Source organism: Ammodytes marinus, assembly GCF_949987685.1.
Source record: "Ammodytes marinus genome assembly, chromosome: 19".
NCBI lineage: Eukaryota > Metazoa > Chordata > Actinopteri > Uranoscopiformes > Ammodytidae > Ammodytes > Ammodytes marinus.
In genome coordinates this window covers 990,072-1,015,031 of record NC_137223.1, presented here as the reverse complement: position 1 = coordinate 1,015,031, position 24,960 = coordinate 990,072, and the positions used below count along the sequence as shown (strand labels likewise).

General features: G+C 41.5%; 1 protein-coding gene across 3 annotated transcripts in view; it reads right to left on the bottom strand.

Moving 5' to 3' along the window:
- Positions 1 to 24,960, bottom strand: part of wasf1 (WASP family member 1) — a 61,039-nt gene that overhangs the window by 5,362 nt on the left and 30,717 nt on the right. For 2 of the 3 annotated variants that reach the window (XM_080047572.1, XM_080047574.1), the window contains exons 4-8: positions 13,832 to 13,985; positions 10,401 to 10,518; positions 5,034 to 5,117; positions 1,480 to 1,536; positions 515 to 678 (exon numbers count right to left, since the gene is read on the bottom strand). In XM_080047572.1, the coding sequence (XP_079903698.1) occupies positions 515 to 678; positions 1,480 to 1,536; positions 5,034 to 5,117; positions 10,401 to 10,518; positions 13,832 to 13,985 (577 nt within the window). The remainder of the gene's footprint in view (positions 1 to 514; positions 679 to 1,479; positions 1,537 to 5,033; positions 5,118 to 10,400; positions 10,519 to 13,831; positions 13,986 to 24,960) is intronic. The other variant, XM_080047573.1, reaches the window with a different exon arrangement.

Sequence of the window (24,960 nt, the reverse complement as noted above, 5' to 3'; positions counted from 1 at the left end):
CAAAAATACCTATTCAGGAAGCAATAACTTTTCATTATTAGGCTGAAGAAGAAAAAAAGATTTTTATGCCAGCTATTCACGGCACCACTGACAGATCCAAGAAATCCACCAATTTGCATAAAACCTGTTCATATTAATCACATTGACTGGCAGGTAAAATGATTGAGCGTGAGCTTTGAGGCACAATCAACGCAATCACCACTGTGAGGAACCATAACCATCATTGTTAAACTGAACAAAAACTCAGTTGAGAACGACTGATTACACCCTGCTGGCAAATCTACTGTTTATCCAATCAGTACTTTAAGAAAAAACGTATACATATTTTAAAGGCGATGCTAATTATGTATTTCCATGGTAACCACCTATTAGCACCTGTTAGTAACTGTGATCAGGCTGAGTAATACTATTCAGGCATACAATTACTGTATAACCTCATTGTTCTACCTGCCTACCACTGATTTCTCTCGGATGTGTGTTAAACATGTGCCACTAGAACCACAATCACCCATACCCGTTGTCCTGGTAGCCTGCAGATCCGTTGGCCTCTCTGTGTTTGTCCTCTGGTATGTCTTGGGCCAGCTCTGCACCCAGCGCCAGTTTCTGCCACTCCTTCTTACGGTCGTGAGGCGCCCGCGGCACCTTGTCCGGCTCCTGGGCCCGCTCTATGGCCTTCACCTTGGGCCGTGGAGAGGGGTTTGAGGAGGGTGGTGGAGGTGGTGAGGGAAGAAAAGGATAGCTGCTGTTAAAAGGTGCACTATGCAGTTTCAGAGGAGGGCAATTTGTTTATATTCGTAGAGCCTACAGTTAGTTTACAAAACATATTTACTCTACATGTCATTCTTAGTATTGAATAATTACGTCATCGTACATTAAAAAGCGCTTGCCAAAAAATTAGGTAAAAATTTACCAAAACAAAATGATTTTGAGGCACCTGGAACCAAACCTAGGTCTAAAGTATTTTTGTAAACAGAACTGGGGGGCCCTGCTGCTGTAAACAACAACAATGAAAAAGTAACTTTTCACACAAAATAAGACATTTTAACCTCTGATCTAAGTAGCCCCCATTGGACTTGCTAAACCTTCATTATTTTCGTTACCCTTATGACAAAAATACTCACATACCACAGTCTCCCTTTTAGACATTTCTTATTTACTTGACATAGTAGCTACTGTCAAAAATGTCACACTAATAGTGATGAGGACTTTTCAAAGAGAGTGTACTGAATTACCTTTCTGAGGAGACAAAAACACGCAGACTTTTAAATAAATTACTAAAAGTCATACAAGTTTGGGAACAGAGAGTGACCTGACCTCGATCAAATCAAATGATCATACAGATGAATATGTAGAAATGTTAAGTGACAATGTGAGAAAAAAGCCAGCACTCCCTGCCTCCCATACTGACTGACTGACTTTCAACACACACAATGCTGATGTAAGGAATCACACAGTTTTTTTTAAATTATTTTCACATACCTGTCCTGGAAGGTCTAAGTACCTATAGACCTGGTCATACATGCGAGGGTCCTGCAACTATAAGAAAAAAAAACACAAAAAGCACAAGAGAAGCACCAGTGTGTGAGAGCTCGACGGGTCACGATAATCAACACGGTACAGGAATTGAGTGTAACACCGCTGCACACAGTCAACAGGCACAACAACAGAGTGGGCGCTGAGAGAAGGAGGGACAAAAGGGGGAAAGAGGGGAAAAAAGAAAAAGTGCTGTTAAACAAAAAAAGGACAACGTGGGACGTCACAATGCACAGATAGGGAGGACACAGCTGCACACACTGAACAGTGACAAAAACACACACACAAGGGTGAGTACACACACACACAAACATACATAAGGGTTGGTACACACACACACACAAAAACACACACACAAGGAAATAACAGAGCAAAAAGAGCGACTGAGGTAGAAAAAGAGAGATTTCACTGGAATGGGAGGGCAATCTACAAAAGTGTGTTACTACACGTGGAAAAACAAACTTTAAAAAAAACATACAACAGCTGAATGATGACATGCAAAGAAAACACACACACACAAACACACACACACACACACACACACACACACGTGCGAGTCAACTTAAAATAATAAATAAGAATAGTTTAAAACATAGGAACTCTCCTGAGTCACTACATGCATTCATATAAGAAAAGAGTATGTCATACAGAAATAAACAATTCAATTCAAAAACACCTTTGCGTCCCTTATTGATGGATATTCTGAATGAGGCTGGTCTTATTCTATATTTTTCTGACATCAACAAATCCCATTCGACTGCCGATGGCCGATTGAAGATGTTAATCTAAAAATTAATGTTTCAACAGAGCAGCTAGTGGCTTTAGGATTTGGCTACACAGACAACTTCTAATGTCGATGAGCTTTCTTAGGATTCGTCGACTAAAAGATAATCACGCGAACACCAGCCTTATATCCATGAACTGTAGCGCTATAAATCAGGTGTATGGCAAGCTGTAACATAGTATAGGTACAGTTTTAATAACCATGTTAACTTACACACACGCATAGACAAACAACATGTTCCCGCTGTTACCTTTCAAGCTTCTGAGGAATCAAACACTTATTTCTAAGTGACAACTCTGACAGTTGCACTGGAGTGCTTTAATAAAACCAATACTTATCAATTTCTTTTATGTCATTTCTTATGTCATCCAACATGGCCGACCCTTCTTATTCCATATGACTGTGTGTGGGTGTGTGTCTTCTAGTGAAACATGCTGTCTGACAGGGGGGCAACACATGGTGGGGTAGTGGACAGCATTTCCCTCCCTTTGGCTAAATCATGTTGAGTTTGCCCAGCCGGTGGTGCTGTGACTGCTGCGAGTAGGGCATGGAAATAAATCCTAATGGTAATGCACATTGATTAGGCACTGATTCATCATGGGCCATTACCCCTAATGAGGAGTTGGATGAATGGTGGCCACACATACACACAGACACAGACACAGACAGACAGACACAGATAATCTGGACTGACAAATTGAAAATGATCATTATCAAACATGAGACAAGCAATGCATTCTGACAACACTCTCAAGGAGTGGCCTCATAAGGTCAAATATGTTTTCACTAAACGTCCGCTGCCATTTTCCAAAGTGTGCTCAACCTCTAAAATGCAGCAGCTCTTTGGAGGAGGAGGTTTTAGTCGTCCTTGCCTCTGACTCACTGAAAGCTTTAACAAACCGTCCTGTCTTGGCAAACCTGTCGCATTACAGAGCACATTCGGGCAGAAATGAGGGAACATACTGCAGCACTGCTCAGAGTTTTATAGACTATTATCGTGGGGATTTTCGGTTTTTATTGATTTTACAATAAGGAGTGGCAGGAAGGACAGCCGGTAGACTAGATAAAATGGCAAGGAAACGGAGCCGGAGTGCCAACGAAAGAGTCAAACATAACACCACGAGACAACCATCTGTCCGACAGAGAGCATCACGGAGCGAAGGCTTTAATACTGAGAGAGATAGGAGAGGGAAAAGGGAGGGAGGTATTTGTATATAAGAACGTGCATCTGTGTGTGTGTGTGTGTGAAGTGTACGTGTGTTGTCACAATCGTTATGAATGCGGTTCATTTCGAGGGGGCGGCCCTGCTCGTCATCCTTCATTTGAATTGTCTGTCACTGGCAGAGAAAGTGTCGCTGTGCAGTCTGCTGCAGGCTTGTTATACAGCCGTTATGGATTTATGTTATGCATTCTGCTGTGTGTTCCCGTGTGTCTGCGTGAATGTTCAAATGTGACCGACTCAGCATGACTGCGGCTATAACGGCGGGTAAATAAAACCCCACAGGGAGGGCCCCACACACACACACACACACACACACACACACACACACACACACACACACACACACACACACACACACACACACACACACACACACACACACACACACACACACACACACACACACACACACACACACACACACACACACACACACACACACACACACACACACACACACACACACACACACACACACACACACACACCTGCATTAAGCATTATTAAACATGCTTAGTGAGCAAGCTAGCAAATACAGTAGGATCTATTGAATGCCAAAGTTGGCTGAAAACTTACCATATTACCAAAATAAACTGATTTATACGTGTAGTTTTTATCATTTGATATATGTAACAAGAAGCAAGCCAGTGGAAAGTGATAGTTTGAACACCAAACCAGTGCCAGCAAACAAGGCAAACAAGTCACGTGAAGAGGGTGCCCATTCCCAGGAAAGGTGCAGTTAACTCAAAACCACAGTCGCCTACTGTAAAAAGTTGTCTTGCTGTTAGTGAAGGGGTCTACTCCATGGATGTATCCTAAATTCCTCACTTACTTAGCATATTTCCTTACTTACCCTACCGGTACTTTACTTTATTTAGAACTTTATGTATTTTACCGATGGTATTTTAAGTTTGACTGAGACTCATACTCATTATAAATGATCCAACTTTAATGATGCCATTTAAACATTGTACTGCCGTTTGGGATGTGCAACTGCCGCCCGCAACTGTCTGCAATTACGCTTCTCTTCTGGAGTGTGAATGAATGAAGAATAGAACTCAGGAGAAGGAAGGAGCGCCAACCAGTTTACCTTTAGTTGGAATAGCACATTGGGTGAGTATATGTTCGTGTCATATCAAAACAATCGTTATTCCAAGATTGGAAAAATAGCATTCACGTCCAATTAGGACTAGGGAACTCATTTCTTAATGCTCTCACTTCAGGACAGAACTGCCTGAAAGGTAAGTTGGTATGAAAAGCTCAGTCCCCTCTCCTTCAACAGACTAGTAAGAACTCTAAAAGCTGGTATAAAAACTATTTAATTGAAAGAGAGATTTCTTTCGGAGCATTAGTAATACAAATATTGAGTGTCAAGGATTCCTATTCTCCGATCCATTGAGTAGAGCTGGGATGCAGTCAAGCTGGGTTATTATTGGAGGGTTGTTAGTATCAGGGTGAAGGTGGTGGGTGGTGGGGGCTGCAGGCTAGTCTTACCTCTTGGGGATGGAGGAAGGGAGGAGGGGTTTCAGAGCGGACTCTTATGAGGCCGTTGGGACACACAAGATAAGGCATTTCCAGCTGCACAGAGTTGGGACAGGAGTTAGAGCAGGGTTCAGAACTTTTTTTTCACCCATACGTTGATACAGTTCCTTGGCACTAACACGTCCCTATTCAACACTGAAACACTACAAAATATCACACACACACACACACACGTTAAGCTGTCTTCGTGTGGCATAAAACAACCGAGATTATCGCATTACTCTTGAGCGTGGTTTTACTTTAAATAAAAATGGTGTCCAAAGAATCCACCCGGTATTGCTCAAAACTCGTTGTTTTACGGCTACATTTGTGCCTTACAAGTTGACTGGTAACAAATATAGGAGAACATACCAAAAGTGATTGGATTCATGTATTTGCTCAAATGCAAATAACTGCTTTAACAAGGCTTTTGCATGTTATCTACATTCTTTAAGCAAGCTTCCTCCTCACGTGTATAAAAAATGGCTGCTCAAGCACGAATCTGTGTTGAAATCAGTTTTTAGAGATAAAATATGTGTAAAGCTGACTGTATTAATCAAATATGTATTTGGTACAATGTGTTTTACTGGCGGCCACGGTTGCCAAAGTACCATGATGAAAGCTCTTTAATTTCACATATATCAATTTCTCGATCTATTTTTCATGATCTGCGGTGTCCATCTATAGTATATATCTGGACTGGAGCCATTCATTCATTTTGATTTTTTTCTGGGACTTTCCCTAGTGACACACAAAAAAGCAGTGTGTGTGTGTGTGTGTGTGTGTGTGTGTGTTGACAGTGGAGCAGCTGCTGGGTCACTGTTTGGGGTTGTCACTCTCTGTCCAGCTCTGCGTCTCAATGCTTCAGGCCTGTCATGGTCTCAGACTCATGAATGGATTGGAGGAAGCAGTTGCCATGGGAACCATAGCAAGGGTTGGGGGGGGTGTTAAAAGGATTGCGTGATATTGCTGGGTTGGGGTCTAGGAGGGGGGGGGGTGACTATTCATTTTGTATTGTAAAGCAGTAATGATGGAGACGTGGCACGTTTTGATTACTGCTATATTTATAAGATGACAATCTAAAGTAATGATAATAATAAGGTGTATATTGTCTTTGGCATTTCACAGTGTTTACAGCAGTGTTTGGCTCTAGTACGTACAAGAAACCTCTTGTAAAAAAAGAAATCTTTTCTTTTCTAAGTTGAAATCGCTTCCTGGTACACCACACCGCTTCCTGCTTCCTGTTGATACTGAACAAATCTAAGGCCTCATTATTTGAGACTTTGTTGAAGAAATCTCCCCCAATTAAATTGCAAATTTGACACTCATCTGTGACAATGTGTGTGTGTGTGTGTGTGTGTGTGGGGGGGGGGGGGGACTTTTTATACTGGCTCTATCAATCAAGCTCTCTCATTAATTTAAACAATGGACGCCCCTATGGTTTTAATGAGGTCTGGCAGCAGTACTTAAAAAAATAAATACATGTAAAAGTATTTTCTTTTTTTCTTTCAGACTTGAATAAACTCAGAACATGTTTCCCTACTTCTGGACAAGTATATGAATTTCACTTTCAATATATTCCAGTGTCAAGCCTTTTGCCTGTGAGGGCTATAATAAGACAGGAGCACAGAGAGTCAGAGGCAAAGGGGCCGCTCCACCGGGGATACACACACTGGAGACACAACCTTCATGTGGTGTGTGGACTCTCAACACTCATCTCATGCTCTCTCTGGCTCCTCTCTTTTCAACTTTCTCTCTCTATCTCTCTGACACTCACTCTCTCTCACAACCTCTCACACACACACACACACACACACACACACACACACACACACACACACACACACACACACACACACTGTCTCTGTCTGTCTTTCTCTGACAGCACACTGCTAATCCACTAAGGGCTGAGGCTAACACAGGAGCTAATGAGATTAAGACACTGTAGGCTTCTTTTCCCTTCTCTCTTCCCCGTACTGCTTTTCATTCATCACTGGCTGCTAATCTGGAAAGAGGGAGGGAGGGAGGGAGAGAGGGAGGGGGTTTAAATGTGTTTTTTAGAATACTATACTATGAGGGATGTGACGAGATAAAGCGCACCAGTTTTACAGATTTTGACATTTTGTCAGGCGAGAATTCAATTACAATATATTCTCCCCTGAGACGACGCTATGGTTTTAGGCCAATCAAGTTGAGTCTATGCATCAACACTTTCTTCAAGGGGATACTTTTTTGAATGTTACACCTCATAACAGAGGAATACATATTTTCTATGATACGCAATACAATTCATAGCACTGACACTTTTACAAGAGGAAAAGTCAAGGCTGGGCGGAAACTGGATCCTGGGTTTTTAAATGAATACGTCTGTCTGTCACAGGCTATTCAAAAAAGGTCTACATCTATGCTACGGAGTCATTCAATCTGCTCTCCTTTAACACGCTGTGTGCTATAAAAAAATTTTCTGTCTTTTTCTCCTGCTGTGTTGTGAGAAGACTATTTGACCTGAACCCCAACAACTGTGTCTCCACTTCTGCGCTGCTGTAGCTGACGTCAATGACTTCTGCTCCACTCTGGAAGGCATTCATCCAAAGCCTATACACCTGGTTCAGTGCTTTCAGGAAAAAAACATAAAGAGCCGACTATACACATATATATTGGAGACCTGATCTGTATTTATACAACACATCGTTCTATTTCACATTATAAAACAGGTAGCTTAAATCAAGCAATCCGATTGGTTCCTAACTGTTGTATAATGGGCGTATACATAACTGCTATATGACGGCCAATCAGTTTGCAATCCTAGGGTGTCTTAAATGGTTCGATAAGTATTGTAATTTTGATTTTCATCCATAATGCCCAAATGTGTCCAGCAATAATCATTCTATTAAGTTGCAAGGGTGAGAGTGAAGACTGAGATAAAGGGGAGGAGAGAGCTGGAACACTGTCTGTCACGGGGTTGAATTGTGTTGTGGCAGCCAATCTCAGATAGCGTCACAGTGATTGACAGCTGGCTCGGCCTGTAATTCCCCTCGACACTGCAGCTGCACGGTAGATTGCATTCGTTGAAGATATTTTTAAGCATTTGTTTGTGTGCGAGTGAACAATCGCACCAACGTATATGATATATCAATATTTAGAATTTAAGTCATGTTAATCAAATCATTATATAGATGGCATCTATAATTTTCTGGTGAAATAATAAAGGTGCATTACATAGAGAACAAATAGTTACCACCACACACACACACACACACACCATCTACACCAGGGGTGTCCAAACTACGGCCCGCGGGCCAACTGCGGCCGCGGGCCCGCTTTTTATTGGCCCGCGGCCGATTTTAAAAATATAATGCAATATGGCCCTTTGATTTTTTTTTTTTTTTTTTTTTTTGCATTTCTTAGTTAACCCACTAGTGCAGGGGTGTCAAAACTGATTGATTGGCCCGTGGCACATTTTAAAAATATAATGTAATATGGCCCTTTTAATTTTTAAATAATCTAAATGCACTCATTATATTACAGAGAAATATGTCCCATAAAAGAAAAAGAGCACCAAGGCCATCCCAGAGGACCTTGCATAATATTTTAATTTAAATTAATATTATTATGGAAAATCCATGTGTCCTTCTCCAATAGCTTATAATTCATCTGACACAGTGTTTAAATTTTTTTTCATACAAAATTCTTCAGCTTTAGCCTCTTAATTTCCCTCTCAAAGTGCACCAGATTCATGCATTTCACTTTAAAAACTTAAAAAACTCTCCCGCCTTGGAGGGGCGGGATCTCAGCTGGCTACTATTTTCACCAAGCTGGACATTAGACGTAAAAGAAGAAAACACTGGGTGTATCAATGGCATTTAACAAGAGGGGGGATGTATCTTTTTAATGTGCAAGTAAAGTGTTGCCGTGAAGAAGGATTACAATTTACGAAGACACTATGAAACTAAACATCAGAGCAGCTACATGTCCTGATAAATGTGTTATTTTTGCAAAGTGGCCCGGCCCTTCGTAGATTTTTCTGTATGTGGCCCTCAGTGAAAAAAGTTTGGACACCCCTGATCTACACACACTAACTGAGCGGTATGTTAAGATGATGTGGCAGAAGCACTCAATAAGCTAAGTGATAAATCCATCAACTATTTACACACCCGTATGAGTCCATTTATGAGTGTCAGTGTATGTGTGTAACTCTGTGTAACTCTTATTTTCCATCACTCACCCTTTCGATGGCTGATTCTTTATGCTACACAAACACACACACATACACAGACACACACAGACCATTTGTCCACCGGGATGGTTACACAGACCAACAAATATGTGTGCGTAATTCTTTTAATCCATGCTGTTCTCCCTGTGCATGTCCTGTAGGCCTTTCCATGGGGTACGTCTCCTAACTGCCTGTGTGGTGAAGGGGGAAATGAATATGGCTTTACGAGCCGAGCCCACCCGGCTTTAATTAAAATGAAATCACTGGAGTAAGCTTCGGGTACAACCTAACTCTGTCAAGCAAATGAGGGCCTGTCTACTGTTGGGATTCATTTTTCACTCCCATGTATGTTTATGACGGCGTTTACAAAGGAGATGAATACGGTAGTAAACCAAAAAGACCACTGCATCGTAAATACCATAAATATTACTACGACGCTCTCTATCCTCCCAAATAACTGGTGGCTAAGCTGGCCCCTTGGTCCTCTCCGCACCATTCCCACAATCATTAAGAACCTCATAACCATCAAATTATATCCCCCTTTATTCACATAAACCCTCAGCGGAAAATCACTCTTCCTGGTTAAGTGTGTGTGTGTGTGTGTGTGTGTATCTGGATAAGCCTTAGGCCCTGCTTCCCACGCAGGAAAATCTAGAATGGAGCTGATTACAACTCCTGATGCTGTGGGTGGGAAACCCCTCAATCTTGATTACTGGGGGTCGCCACACCGCATTTGATGTGGAACAGTGGGCTTTTTCTATGTGTGCGCAAGAGCTCTTTTATGTCATGTGTTTGAGACTGTGGCTGTGCACATACAAATCCCACACCAGACTGCATGTGTGCCTACAAAGCCTAATAACTGAGGGGAGGGGGGGGCTGGAGAAATAGCTGATTCATCAATGAACGTTGGTCCAATGAATGCATTAAGGCTACATAGTCTAAAGCCAGGCTATGTAAAAATCAATCACTGATATATTCTCACTTCACTTCTCCCTACTCTGTTACCTCTGTGTTGCTGCTCATCATCACAAACAGTTTTAACTTACTGCGACAACTAAACGATCAAAGTTAAAGTTGCACTGTGCCAGGACTCCTGTGCTTGTTAACTGTGTGGACATATGCACCTTCTGTTTCCTCCGCTCCTTCCTCTTGTCCTCTGTGTCCTGGAGCATCTTCTCCCTCCACAGGTCAAAGAAGTAGGACGGGTTGGTGTAGAACTTCAGACCCTCCTTACCGTCGTCCCTGAAGGGTGGAACAAAAAAGAGAAAGCAAGTTACAGTTAGGTTGGCACGCTGAAGTGGGTTTCTTTCTTATTTTACAAAAAAATAAAAAATATTGTATATTTGAATCACATTATTTCAAGCTTTGTATTTTATGTCTGCATTTGCCGGCGGGCCAACACGATAAGAGTAAGCATAAGAACATGTCAATTCCTTTACAGAAGAGATTTGATATCTGCAATTTGTTGTGGGAAGACAATTATTTAAATACATTCTATATATCGTATTGATATCGGTTATCAACAGAATGACTTTTGCAATAACAGTATATAGGAGATCAGCAAAGAAAATCCAAAATCGTGCATCCCTAATAGACGGCTTTGATTCACAAAATGATATCTGTTTAGCATTTGAATAACAGCTAATGTCCCTTTGGTATGATTCATTCCCCATTCCGTTCTCTGTATTCTTGCCTGACATTACAGAAGCCTTTTGCTGCCTGATAACAGAGGAGGGGAAGAGAAACATGCTTCTGACAGTCAGGCACAGGTAGTTGTCACATCCAAAGGTTGCTCTCTCGACAAGGAAATTATCAGAGACTAAACGCCTACACGCGCCGTCTGCAAATGTCATTTGGTATTTATATGGATAGAAGGGAAACGCTGGGTGATCCGCCCTGCTGATATCTTTCTCTTCTTTCCGAGGCAGTCTGCACAATTTCTTTTAAAAATCTTCCTTCACGGGGCTCTCCGATGTCGTAGTGGATAGAGCGCGTATCATATTGGCTCCGGCCTTTGTTGCAGTGGTCGCAGTTCAAATCCAACCTGGGACTTTTACTGCAGGTCACCCCCCCCCCCCCCCCTCTCTCTCTCTCTCTCTCCCCATTTCAACTCTGTACTATCTATTAAAGCTTGAAAATCTTCCTTCCATGACAGAGACTGCAGCCTTGGGACCACTTGTACGGGCTTGGAAACTCTCCTGGTTAAATCATCAGTCCAAAATATTATATTGTTTTAGAAAATACTGTATTTAATCAAGCTTGTGTACATAAAACATTTGAAGTAGATAACGACTGACTACGCAAGTGGATTTAGCTAAAATAGATCCAAATGACAGAGATTAAAACTTCCTTTACTCCAAGTCAACAGCTGCACTCAACGTGCACCCATTCATTTTTGAAATTTCTGGGCCAACATGACCTTATACTCCAGCGAAAAGCGAAGTCACAATATTGATAAGAATTACCCCTCCATCTCTTAGAAAAATGATTTGTGTACTGTATTTATATACGTGTGTGTGGGAGGCAAGTATTTGATGATGACTCCGACAAGAAGACAGAACTTGAAAAGGAAAAGCGTCAAAAAGGCAAAGAGTGGAAAGTTTAATGACATGCAACACAACAAAGGGAAGAGAATTCAAACAAGGGGATAAGGCGAGGGAGGAGAAAGAGAGAGCTACTGTAAGTGTGTGTGTGTGTGTGTGTGTGTGTGTGTGTGTGTGTGTGTGTGTGTGTGTGTGTGTGTGTGTGTGTGTGTGTGTTTGTGTGTGTGTGTGTGTGTGTGTGCGTGTGTGTGCGCACTGCGGGTAGTATTTGAGTGTTTGTGCAAATCGTTATGCATTGGATTTCTGTGTACATTTGAAGCGCATGTTTGCTCGTGTGTATATGAGAGAGGCAGAGAGAGAGAGAGAGAGAGAGGGGGGGAGAGAGAAAGAGAGAAAAAAAGAGGGAGAACATTCAGGGATTTGAGAAATAACAGCGTGGTGAGATGTCTTAGCCTGTTGTGATGTGTGCACAGGAGAGGTTTTGGGAAGTGAAAATCCTTCAAAGGATTTTCCGGACATGGAAGACTCCATCTTAAGAAAACAATATATTTCATATAAGAAGGTCGCCTTCAGTAAATGCCTTCAAGAATTGGTTAGATACATTTTTTATATAGACCTGCTTTGTAATTTACTTATTAAACGTGTGTACATTTTTTAATGATGGAATTGTATGTGAACTAGGCAATTGTAGTGATTTCAAGTTTTTAGATTAATTTAGATGTTGTAATTCAGTGTTTTGAGACTGGAATAGAGGATTTCATATCAATACATTTCAATAAGAATTCAATAAATAAAATATTTATAAATGTTCTTATTTTGATTAAATGAAAATGGACAAATCAATCATTAGTGGCAGCCCTAACAATATTACATGTACAGGATACGTATACAACACAGTGCAGTATACAGTATACCACAGTGCAGTAGTCATTCACACCTTTAGGCCTACCATCAACATGTGTCTTATGTCCAGTTCAGCTAGCCCCATTTAACCTCCATGTAAGCCTTCAGCCAGCATGACACAAGGCATTTAGAGTACCATCCAGTACAGACGCCCACACACCTGACTTTTGCTCAGTCCAGGCCATTTTACAGCCCAAAGGTTAAAAAAAACACCCACGCCAGACTTAAATACCACAGCCTACAAGTGCACCTCTTTCTCTACAGTGCATGTACTGTACCGTGTGTGTGTGTGCGTGTGTGTGTGTATGTGTGTGGTGTGTGTGTGTGGTGTGTGTGTGTGTGTGTGTGTGCGTGTGTGTGTGTGTGTGCGTGAGTGAGTATAAACACAAAATGACGAAATTGTTTTGTGGGTTGCGACCTTCTCCGACTGGCTTGGTGAAGGTAACACTACTGCACAGAGAGGGATCACTTAAGATGGTGGAGGAGGAAAACATGGAGTGAGGGAGAGGGAAAGGTGAGAAAGCAGCGGGGTGAGAAGACAGAGAAAATAACAAGGGAGCAACATCCAATAGATGCCTGCTGTGAAAGAGACACAAGACTGTCAACACCAATAATAACCTACTTAGCAACCAAGGGGCCAAGTGTTTCAATACTTATAACATGTGAATCCATTGAGGTTACTTACACAAGCTCAGAGAGCGTCTCTCTATGTGGTGCGTCATTGTGAGCATCGCTGTTTAATAGACGCTTTTAAAGTGGCAGGAAGAATTGTATTGCAATACAAAAGAATGGGCCAAATAGCAGCCAGAATGTACTTGCCACACGTTCATGTTTACATAAACACAGTGGGGTGCAATCGCTCTCTCTTTATGCCTTTCAATAAAATACAAATGTGTACATATTATTTCCCCATTCTCTTGAAAGAGTAAAACGAAGGGAAAAAATAAATATATAAATGTAAATGTAGAAGGTGTCATGTAGAAGAGAAATGCATTCATAAGGCAACCCTTTCAGTTGGTCTTGGGGTTTTTTCTTAAAGAATTGAAAATAGCCCTCGTGGGGGGGTGGGGGGTTTGGGGAAAGTGGGTGAAAAAGGGCTGGCCTCAGACCTGTAGCACGAGAGGATGTTGAGGGGTGGCGGCTGCTCGCATGTGTGGAAGGTCTCCTGCAGGGGCACGGGCAGAGAGGAGCGGTCAAACAGCTGCTGGTCCTGGATGGTGGAACTTCTGAACGCTTTCCTCATGGTGATGTCCTGAAGAGACACTGAGGGAGGGGGAGAACACAGGGGGACTACGGTTATTAAATCATTATTTTTTTTTAATGTGTGATACATTTAGATTGCCAAGTGTGTGACTGACATACAAATAGAAAGAAATCAGTTCAAAAAGGGTGCCATGAGGAACTTTTTCATTTTTCCTCTGATGATCATAAGAGACATGTAGCAGCAAACGAGACCATCAGTGCAAAGACTGCTATTTTTATATAGTTTTCATGGCTTTTGTCATGGGTACTCTCTACTGGCAGCAACAGCTGGTGTAGTCAAAACACTACCGCTTTTGTCCAAAGGGGGTGCAAGAATGAACAAAACCTGAAAGTTCCTCAAGCACCTTTAAGAATAATGCTTGTTGCTCTTCAGCTGTACTTGGGAGAGCTCTCTCCCAGACTCTATTGGAGCCAGCCTCTTAATGGTACCCGTCTGAATGTTTTGTTCTCATCGTTTTAAATCCCTGCCTTTTTTTTCTTTTGTTTTATAAAGGCACATTATGTTTGTACACGGCATGTAATGTATGCCCTTTGCTATTAATTATGATTTTTTTTGTTCAGCACTTTGTAACTGTGTTGTGAAAAGTGCTATACAGATAAAGTTGATTATATCTTTATTGTATTCCCCAAATAGAACAGTCATTTACATTTGGCTTCATCTCATTATTTTCATCCACACATTGACTTCATCACTCAACAGCAAACGATCAACACAATGGAGGGCTAATCTTCCTCCCTCGGGCTAACGCTACGATGTTGTTGCTGTCCTAACTGGCTAATTTCAATTCCACCTCCATAGCAAACCTGACACAAATGACAAGCTAAAGCTACGCTGGGCTAGGCTAAGATCAGTCAATAATTACCCTTCTTTCATACGGCAACAGCTGATATATTTCTTGGGGGCAAAATAATATCAGGGGGAAAAGTGCCATGCTGAAGCTTTAAGAAAAACACACCCACACACACACACACACACACACACACAGGTTAAAGGACTGGCTGAGAAGAATACGAAAACACTATCACGGTAATGCTGCAGCTCACTGTGGTCGGGCCCAGATGAAAACCAGTCTTGGAAAGATATCCAGAGCTTTGCAACAAGATTCTAAATAATACATGAAGCACTGACAAATGGATACACTTTACTGCTGCCTACGGGAAGACGGACAAAGTCTTGTGGCACACAAAAGAAGAAAAAAAGATTGCAACAGTTAGATATAATCAAATGCTAGACCTTACAGTATGTATATCCAATACATACAGTAATGCAGATCAAACAACTGACTTGTACTATGTAACTTTGGGTGTGTCTGAGAAGTGAACATTTTCGAAGGTATATTCTCATGACTGAACAAACAAACTTTCCTCACAGGAAAAATGTGATACCTGGCGTAAGAAAGCTACCTGAAAAGCTACTTGTTCACTGTTGTTGTTTACAGCAGCAGGGCCCACAGTTTAGTTTACAAACATATTCTAGTCTTACGTTTAGTTGCAGGTTCCTCAAATAACTTTTGATTTATGATGATAGAATTATTCTATACTAAAGAATTACATGTGGAGTAAATATGTTTTGTAAACTAACTGCAGGCTGTGCAAATATTAACAAATCCCACTCTCCTCTGAAACTACATAGTGCACCTTTAAAGATGAGACAGACAAAAGCCAATTGTACTGTTCAAAACCAAACCCAAACCATAGAGCAGTACAGCTGGGTTATGACTTCCAAAGACTCACACTGCAGTAAAGGGACAGCCACCTGAGGCACTGGAGTATCGTTAATACACCAACCACTATGGAAGTAGCAAGCCAAGGTTTGGTAAGTAGAATAGCACTCAGAGAGAGAGAGAGAAAGGAGGCAAGAGAATGTGAAAAAGGAGGATAATAAAACTCCACGGACACACAACACAGGCACGGCCCTGGGATAGAGGGATGGACAGTAAAAGAATAAAAATTGAAAGCAGGAGTCGACATAAAGGAACAATTCACATGAGGGGAATTGGAGAGACAGCAAAGAGAGGTACTCATAAAAAACATGTAAATATAAAGGAGTAGTAGTGATGTAGAGGAGTGCAAAACAGTCAGCAAAAACAACTAGAAGTGTGAGAATGAGGAAAAGAAGAAAAGGCAGGAGGAGAGAGGGATCCCGTGGGAGAAGTGCAGGAACCTGAGAAGAGGGCGGATTAAACTTGGAAGACAGCGCTGAGCAGCCGACGCACACAGACAGACACTGTGTAATGTTTAAAGCTCTTTAAACAGAGATAACCACAGGACAAAACTGAAGGTGATCGCTCTCTCCTTCCAGCCTCATTGATTTCTGATATTCTACACAACACTTTTTAAGAACATGAAGATATCCATGCTAAAATTGACCGTTGGTTGTACGATTTTTAAATGTTAGATTTTCTCATCAATCCTGGGCAGAGGTGGGCAGAGTAGCCAAAAAATGTACTCAAGTAAAAGTAAGTTACTTTAAGATTATAATTACTCAAGTAGAAGTAAAAGTACTCATAAAAATTATTACTCGAGTAAGAGTAAAAAAGTATGCAGTGAAAAGACTATTCAAGTACTCAAGAGTAGTCCCAGGATTCCTGGGACTACTGTTGTATAGTTATAACCTCTTGCCCAATGTATCCATCAATTGCATTGTTCCATCGGAATTGCTCTTGCTTTTGCTGTACAAAAAAAAATTTAATTGAAAAAAAAAAGGCAGACCGGAAAAGCATGTGTTTCCCTTACATCAAGGTGTAATCTGCTTCACCATCATCATAATACCATTATTAATCTTACATGGTAATAGACAGTATAATACATTACCCGATTGCGATCTCTCTTTCACTTGCTTCCTAAACAAATGCATGCGCCGCGGCTGTTGCAAAAAAAGACATTACCGCTTTTGTCCAAAGGTGCCGCTAGAATCGTCCAAAACTCAAACAGACAGCTTTCAAATGTGTGCGATTGTTTGACTGGAAAGTTTAAAGTGTCGCTGCAGCTTTTCAATATCGCCGATTTAATGAAGGACAGGAACGATGCCAGAAAACGACTAAAATAAGACAGAATTTGCAGTTCAGAATGATCCTTTGAGAATGATTTTTCTATTGCTCGTATTGGGGAATGAAACCGTATAAACTTCAGCTCCCAAACGAGCACTGAAAGAGGTGAGTGATGGTTAGACAATCAAAGCCACAGCCAAGGCGCCATGACAATTACACTCTGTTCCCGCAGTGATCATAGAGAAATGCCAGGCACAAGAAGGAGTAAAGGGCAGAAGTTAAAGTATTTCAAATGTTCTTTATTTTAAGTTTTTTAACAAGTTAGGATTTAAGGGTGGTAGGGGATACGGATGTGGGAAAGGATATATGAGCATTAAAGTGATGCTCTAGTTAAACTCTGTAGGGCCTTTTAACTTTTTGTTTTGGCCCCCTTCTACACAGGAATGTCAGAATGAAGGTCGCTGCGTCCAAACCTACAGAACACATCAACAGAGTGGATTGAAGTATAGCCACTGGCCAACCGGTGAGTCATACTCCTGTGTTGCCGAGTGCTTTATGTTAAGCAGGAAGAGTACAGCCTTTAGGGGGACAACAGGTGGCCTTCAGATGGTGTGACAAAGCATGTGCAAAGATGATGAAAAACACAAAAACAGTGTCACGATGCATTTGATGCAGCGTGAGGTGGAAAGAAACGTCTGCCAAGCTACACAGAGCGCTGAGAGAGATACACTGCTCTCCTCAATATGGCCAGAGGGAGAGACACACACACACACACACACACACACACACACACACACACACACACACACACACACACACACACACACACACACACACACACACACACACACACACGTCTTAACAAGATGTTCTACATCCCAATTACATAATGTCACTTATTCAGCCTAACCACCAATTAGACCCATTTAGTGAAGACATTTAAGGTAATGAGAAAAATGTGAGTTTACGCGTGAGTGAATGAGTGGGTAAGTGAAGTGTTTTGAGTGAGTGTTTTAAGTGTGTGTGTGTGTGTGTGCGTGTGCGTGTGCGTGTGTGTGTGTGTGTGTGTGTGTATCAGGTCGAGTAGCACTGGGTGCAGTAGCAGCCTCTGATCTGGGCCTGGCTAGCTTCTTATCAGAGTGAGCAGTGGATACTTTATCTTTCTCGCTCTCATATCTCTCTCTCAGACAGATAGAATCTCGCTAAAGCACCGTCAAGCAAAAGAGAGGTGAGGAAGTTACAAACACACACACACACACACACACACACACACACACACACACACACACACACACACACACACACACACACACACACACACACACACACACACACACACACACACACACACACACACACACACACACACACACACACACACACACACACACACACACACACACACACACACACACACACACACACACACCTCATCCCCTCCCTCATAGAGATGCAGTCCTATAAACAACTTTTGAAGATAAGAGAAGGTACAGGGCAAGCTGTCTTTTAGCATGCAGGCGCTGCTCTCTCCACTGTTGTACCTCAATGCAAATGTTGCCCTATATATATCCTTCATCCTGCACGCTTCCTCCTAAGCCCTGCGTCACTCTTTCCTCTCTCTATCACTCCATCTTTCTCCACCTTTTTTTTCTTCTTTTGCTTGCATGCTTGTTTATCCTCTGTCTCTCATTTTGTTCTCCTCCCCTCCATGAGTCTGGAATAGAAGGTTCTCCCTCCTGCACTGAGAAACATTGAAAATCACCAGTGTTGTGCACAGCGTGGTCATGTAAGCAATGTCATTCTGTGTTCTGACAGAATGTTACAAAGCAGATAGGACTTACAAACCATACAGCGCACTCGGTCTGCAAAATAGTATGGGGACACTGCACCATTTGCATTTATGCCGTTTGATTAGCCGGCCGATAATCGTGTTTAGTGAAATGCATTACTGTCCTGGACATAGCCTAAATGAATAACATTACGGCTATTGCCTATTAACAGTATCAGCATCAGATGTGTAATACATTGGATTCATTTACACTACATTGACAGTTCCCCCTGCAACCGACAGTAGAGAGGCATTGGTCACTGTTTTTTTCAATCTATGTTTTGGGGGAAAAAAATTAAATGTAATCGGCCGATTAATCTGTTATAAATTTTTTTTTCTGTCAATAATCGGTATCGGCCCCAAGAAATCCACATCGTTCAGGCCCTAACAGACACACTAAATATCAAGTTTCAACCTCTTCAGTTTTATAACCAAAACCAATTCTACACAGTGTGTATGGGTACTGCTATAAAGCTTTCTATGTCCAGATCCTATTAGAGAGAAAGACAGAGATGGAGGGGAGATAAGTGCTGGAGAAAATAGCAGTCAATGAGGGCTAACAAGGAGTGGAGGTCCAAACAAAAAACCAAGGAAACCAAAAAAAAAGCGTAAATACTCTAAGAGTCGAGGACTTCTGTAAGGGACACACAAGATAATTGGCACTCTAAGCAGAGGAAGGAGAAACCTCTGATGGAATTTGGAACACACACACACACACACACACACACACACACACACACACACACAATGGAGTATATAAAGAGACAGAGCCCAGAGGGACTTGGGGGTTGGGGCTCTGTGGCCTTCCAATGATGGCCTGCAGCCAGTGTCTGTGATATAACGGTGTCATTAAATAGGGGATACAGGTCATAAGTTTGGCTGTCTAGAGTGATACGGTTGGGGGGGGGAGCCTGACAGCACACAAATAGCATCCACATGCAAGGTGGAGGGAGCGCACAGAGATCAATCAGAAAGATGGGAGAGGGCAACAAAGACAGACAGAGAACCTCTGTGTGTGTGTGTGTGTGTGTGTGTGTGTGTGTGTGTGTTGGGGGGGGGGGTCAGTTAGCGGTCAGGAGGGAGGAAGAAGAGTAGGTGATTGAAGGGGCAAAGCAAGGCATGATAAGCTTTAGAAGGCTTGAAGGTGTGTGGGTGTGTAGGCAAGGTGACTGTGTGTGTGTGTGTGTGTGTGTGTGTGCGTGCGTCCTTGTGTGTGTGTGTGCGTGCGTGCGTGCGTGCGTCGTGTGTGTGCATTCTTGTCGGTGTGTGTGCGTTCTTGTGTGTGTGTCCATGCGTGTATCTCAGATTGAACGTGTGGTAAATCCGTGCGATAATGCACTTTTGCCCTCAGCCACTGCACAGGCACAGTGACACTGTGTCCATCACTCTGGCCTTCTCTCTCTCTCTCTCTCTCTCTCTGTCTCTCTGCCTCACATCCCCCTGCGACCTTCAGCTAGACATCTTTTATGTGCTCCGCCCCATCCCACTCCTTATGCTTTGGACTATCATAAGTCACTTCAGTGCTGTCCATGTACCCCACAGTTTGAATGTGTAAGTCACGTCTTCTATATGGGAGTTGTGTCTGTGTGTGTGAGTGGCCAGAACACGGCTAAGCTGCACGGTGCTTGTCTGGTGCGTAGGTGATACCACAAACAGATATTACAAAGATTGTGATTTGATAAATTCATACCCAATAACTTTATTTAGACTAGTCGACTAGTCTATTAAAAAAACAGTGAGAAATCAAGCAGAATGTTAACGCTTTAAAGGTGAAGTAAGCGGTTTATTTATGTTAATATAAGTGTAAAAAAATTTATTTTATTCATACAGTGATCACTTACATAATGTGCGCGTTTCATAAAGCTGATCTCTCAGTCAGCTGCTTTGCATGTAATCAGTAAATAAACTTATTGGAGTATCCCGAAATTTTTATCTAATCAGAAGAGAGAACGCTACAAACCGACACTCGTCTCACTCATATATAGTATATACAGTCCCCTCCATAAGTATCGGAACAGTGAGGCCAATTCCTTTATTTTTGCTGTAGACTGGAAACATTTGGGTTTGACACCAAAATATGAATATGAGATAATGGATCAACATTCAAGCTTTCATTTCCAGGTATTTTTTATTTTATTTTTATATTTATTTATGTATTAGGGACAGTGCATATTCATGAACAGCTGTAACATTTACAGCTGTTCATGAATGTTGATTATTTTCCATAATGTAATGATAATAATTGAACTTTCATATATTTTAGATTCATTGCACACCAACTGAAATATTTCAGGTCTTTTGTTGTTTTAATACTGATGATTTTGGCATACAGCTCATGAAAACCCCAAATTCCTATCTCAAAAAATTAGCATATCATGAAAAGGTACTCTAAACGAGCTCTTAACCTAATCATCTGAATCAACTAATTAACTCTAAACACCTGCAAAAGATTCCTGAGGCTTTTAAAAACTCCCAGCCTGGTTCATTACTCAAAACCGCAATCATGGGTAAGACTGCCGACCTGACTGCTGTCCAGAAGGCCATCATTGACACCCTCAAGCAAGAGGGTAAGACACAGAAAGAAATTTCTGAGCGAATAGGCTGTTCCCAGAGTGCTGTATCAAGGCACCTCAGTGGGAAGTCTGTGGGAAGGAAAAAGTGTGGCAGAAAACGCTGCACAACCAGAAGAGGTGACCGGACCCTGAGGAGGATTGTGGAGAAGGGCCGATTCCAGACCTTGGGGGACCTGCGGAAGCAGTGGACTGAGTCTGGAGTAGAAACATCCAGAGCCACCGTGCACAGGCGTGTGCAGGAAATGGGCAACAGGTGCCGCATTCCCCAGGTCAAGCCACTTTTGAACCAGAAACAGCGGCAGAAGCGCCTGACCTGGGCTACAGAGAAGCAGCACTGGACTGTTGCTCAGTGGTCCAAAGTACTTTTTTCGGATGAAAGCAAATTTTGCATGTCATTCGGAAATCAAGGTGCCAGAGTCTGGAGGAAGACTGGGGAGAAGGAAATGCCAAAATGCCTGAAGTCCAGTGTCAAGTACCCACAGTCAGTGATGGTCTGGGGTGCCATGTCAGCTGCTGGTGTTGGTCCACTGTGTTTTATCAAAGGCAGGGTCAATGCAGCTAGCTATCAGGAGATTTTGGAGCACTTCATGCTTCCATCTGCTGAAAAGCTTTATGGAGATGAAGATTTCATTTTTCAACAAGACCTGGCACCTGCTCACAGTGCCAAAACCACTGGTAAATGGTTTACTGACCATGGTATTACTGTGCTCAATTGGCCTGCCAACTCTCCTGACCTGAACCCCATAGAGAATCTGTGGGATATTGTGAAGAGGAAGTTGAGAGACACCAGACCCAACACTGTGGATGAGCTTAAGGCCGCTATCGAAGCATCCTGGGACTCCATAACACCTCAGCAGTGCCACAGGCTGATTGCCTCCATGCCACGCCGCATTGAAGCAGTCATTTCTGCGAACGGATTCCCGACCAAGTATTGAGTGCATAACTGAACATAATTATTTGAAGGTTGACTTTTTTGTATTAAAAACACTTTTCTTTTATTGGTCGGATGAAATATGCAAATTTTTTGAGATAGGGATTTTTGGTTTTTCTTTACTTTTTTGCCAAAATCATCAATATTAAAACAATAAAAGGCTTGAACTACTTCAGTTGTTTGTAATGAATCTAAAATATATGAAAGTCTAATGTTTATCAGTACATTACAGAAAATATTGAACTTTATCACAATATGCTAATTATATGAGAAGGACCTGTATATATAGAATACATATATCACAAGAAAATAAAAGAGTTTAAAGGTGGTCACAGACTTGGTTTTCTTTTATCCACTGTTTGAGGTGTGTTTTGAAGGTTGAATCATTTTGTGAGTCTCTTATTGTGAGTGGGAGAGTATTCCAATATTTAGTTCCTTTGACTGACAGAACAGTTTGTCCGAATGTAGTACGTCTGTATGGGACGTCACAGTCTCCTCGGGCTATGGCCCTGGTGCCAGTCCCACTCGCAGACTTCAGCTTAATAAAATCTTTCAAAGGTGGAGGAGCAAGTCTGTGCAAAATTTTATACATAAAACATGCATTTTTAAAATAAACAAAGTTATGAAAATTTAATAAATGATGTTTATCTAAAACAATGCAATGGTGAAACGAAAATGGCTTTTTGTCAAAGATTTTTATGGCCTTTTTAAAAAGGGATTGTATTGGTTTTAGTGTTGTGACAGCAGCAAGTGACCATGTGGTTATACAGTATTCAATATGTGAAAAAACATTCGAGCAGCATTAGTAGTCATGAAGGATCTTACTTGTCTGAAATTGTATATACTAAAATTTACAGTCTTTGTTAATTATTTGATATGTTTTTTAAATGTTAATGTTGGGTCCAATGTTAGGCCCAAATATCTAAACTCATTAACTAAACTAAGTTCTACACCGTCCAGGTAAACGCCAGACTGCTGAAGACTGGTTGGCTGTTTAGTGAACATCATGCAGACTGTTTTCTTTGCATTTAGTTGGAGACATGAATCTTTGACCCAGCTTTGCACTTGGGTCATGGCTGTTGTTAAAATTTGTGAAACTTCATGAGTATTCCTGCCCTGTGTAAAAACAACTGCATCGTCAGCATACATTTGAATGTTTACATTTCTACACACTTCCGGTAGGTCATTTATATACATAGTGAATAAAATAGGCCCCAAAATACTCCCTTGTGGGACCCCTGTTGGACACTCAAGGTAAGAAGATTTGTTGCCAGAGATGGACACGCATTGTTTTCTAATTGATAAGTAGGATTCAAACCACAGTAATGCTTCCTGGGAAAAATTGTAACAAGTTAATTTTGAGATAAGAACACTATGGTTGACGGTATCAAAAGCCCTCTTAAGGTCCAGGAAAACAGCACCTACACAGGCATTCCTATCAAGAAGGCCTTTGATTTTTTCAACCAAAATGCAGTTTGCGGACTCTGTAGAATGGTGGTTACGGAAACCAAACTGCAATGGATGTAGGGATGTGTGGCCATTATTTAAGTGTATATTCAGTTGTTTTGCGACCCACTTCTCTGCTATTTTGGAAATTACGGGTAGAATACTGATAGGTCGGTAATTTGCCATTTCTGTTTTATCACCAGATTTAAAAATTGGGGTGATAACAGCAAGCTTCCACGCTGAGGGCACTACACTTTGTTTAAAGGATAAATTAAGCAAATGTGTAATTGGTAAAATGAGTGACTCTTTATACAATTTTATAAAATTTGTGTCGAGTCCAGACACATCTTTTGATTTTGACCGTTTAAGGGAGTTAATAATGTTCATCACCTCTACTTCAGATATTTCCGCTATCTTAAATGCTGCATGATTGGGATTAGGAGGGTTATATATACAGTTAGGGGGGGGGGTAAACTGTTGTGTTATCTCGTTAACAGAATCCATAAAGTACATTTACATCTGGATCTGATACACAACTGAGAAGATAGCATTATTTGTAAAGGAACACCACATTTTTAGGTGAGCAAAAGTATTGGAACAGATAGACTTAAAGTACATTAAAGTGAATAAGACTTAATATTTTGTTGCAAATCCTTCACCTGCAATAACTGCATCAAGCCTGTGACCCATTGACATAACAAAACTTTTGCATTCTTCTTTTGTGATGCTTTTCCAGGCCTTTACCGCAGCCTCATTCAGTTGCTGTTTGTTTTGGGGGGTTACACCCTTCGGTCTCCTCTTTAGCAGGTAAAATGCATGCTCTAAAGGGTTTAAGTCTGGAGATTGACTTGGCCAGTCTAAAACCTTCCATTTCTTGACCCTGATTAACTCCTTTGTTGTTTTTGCATTTTTTTTGGGTCATTACCTTGCTGCATGATGAAGGATCTTCCAATCAGTTTGGTTGCATCTTTCTTTAAATTGGCAGACAGAATGTTTCTGTAGACTTCTAAGTTCATTTTGCTGCTGCCATCATGTGTTCCTGTGTTGTTGTCAAGATGAACCTTTACCAAAGTGATGGAAAGGCTAAAGTTTGGAGAAAGAAAGGATCTGCTCATGACCCCAAGCATACAAGCTCATCTGTGAAACATGTCATGGCTTGGGCTTGCATGGCTTCTTCTTGGATGGGCTCATTAATCTTCATTGATGA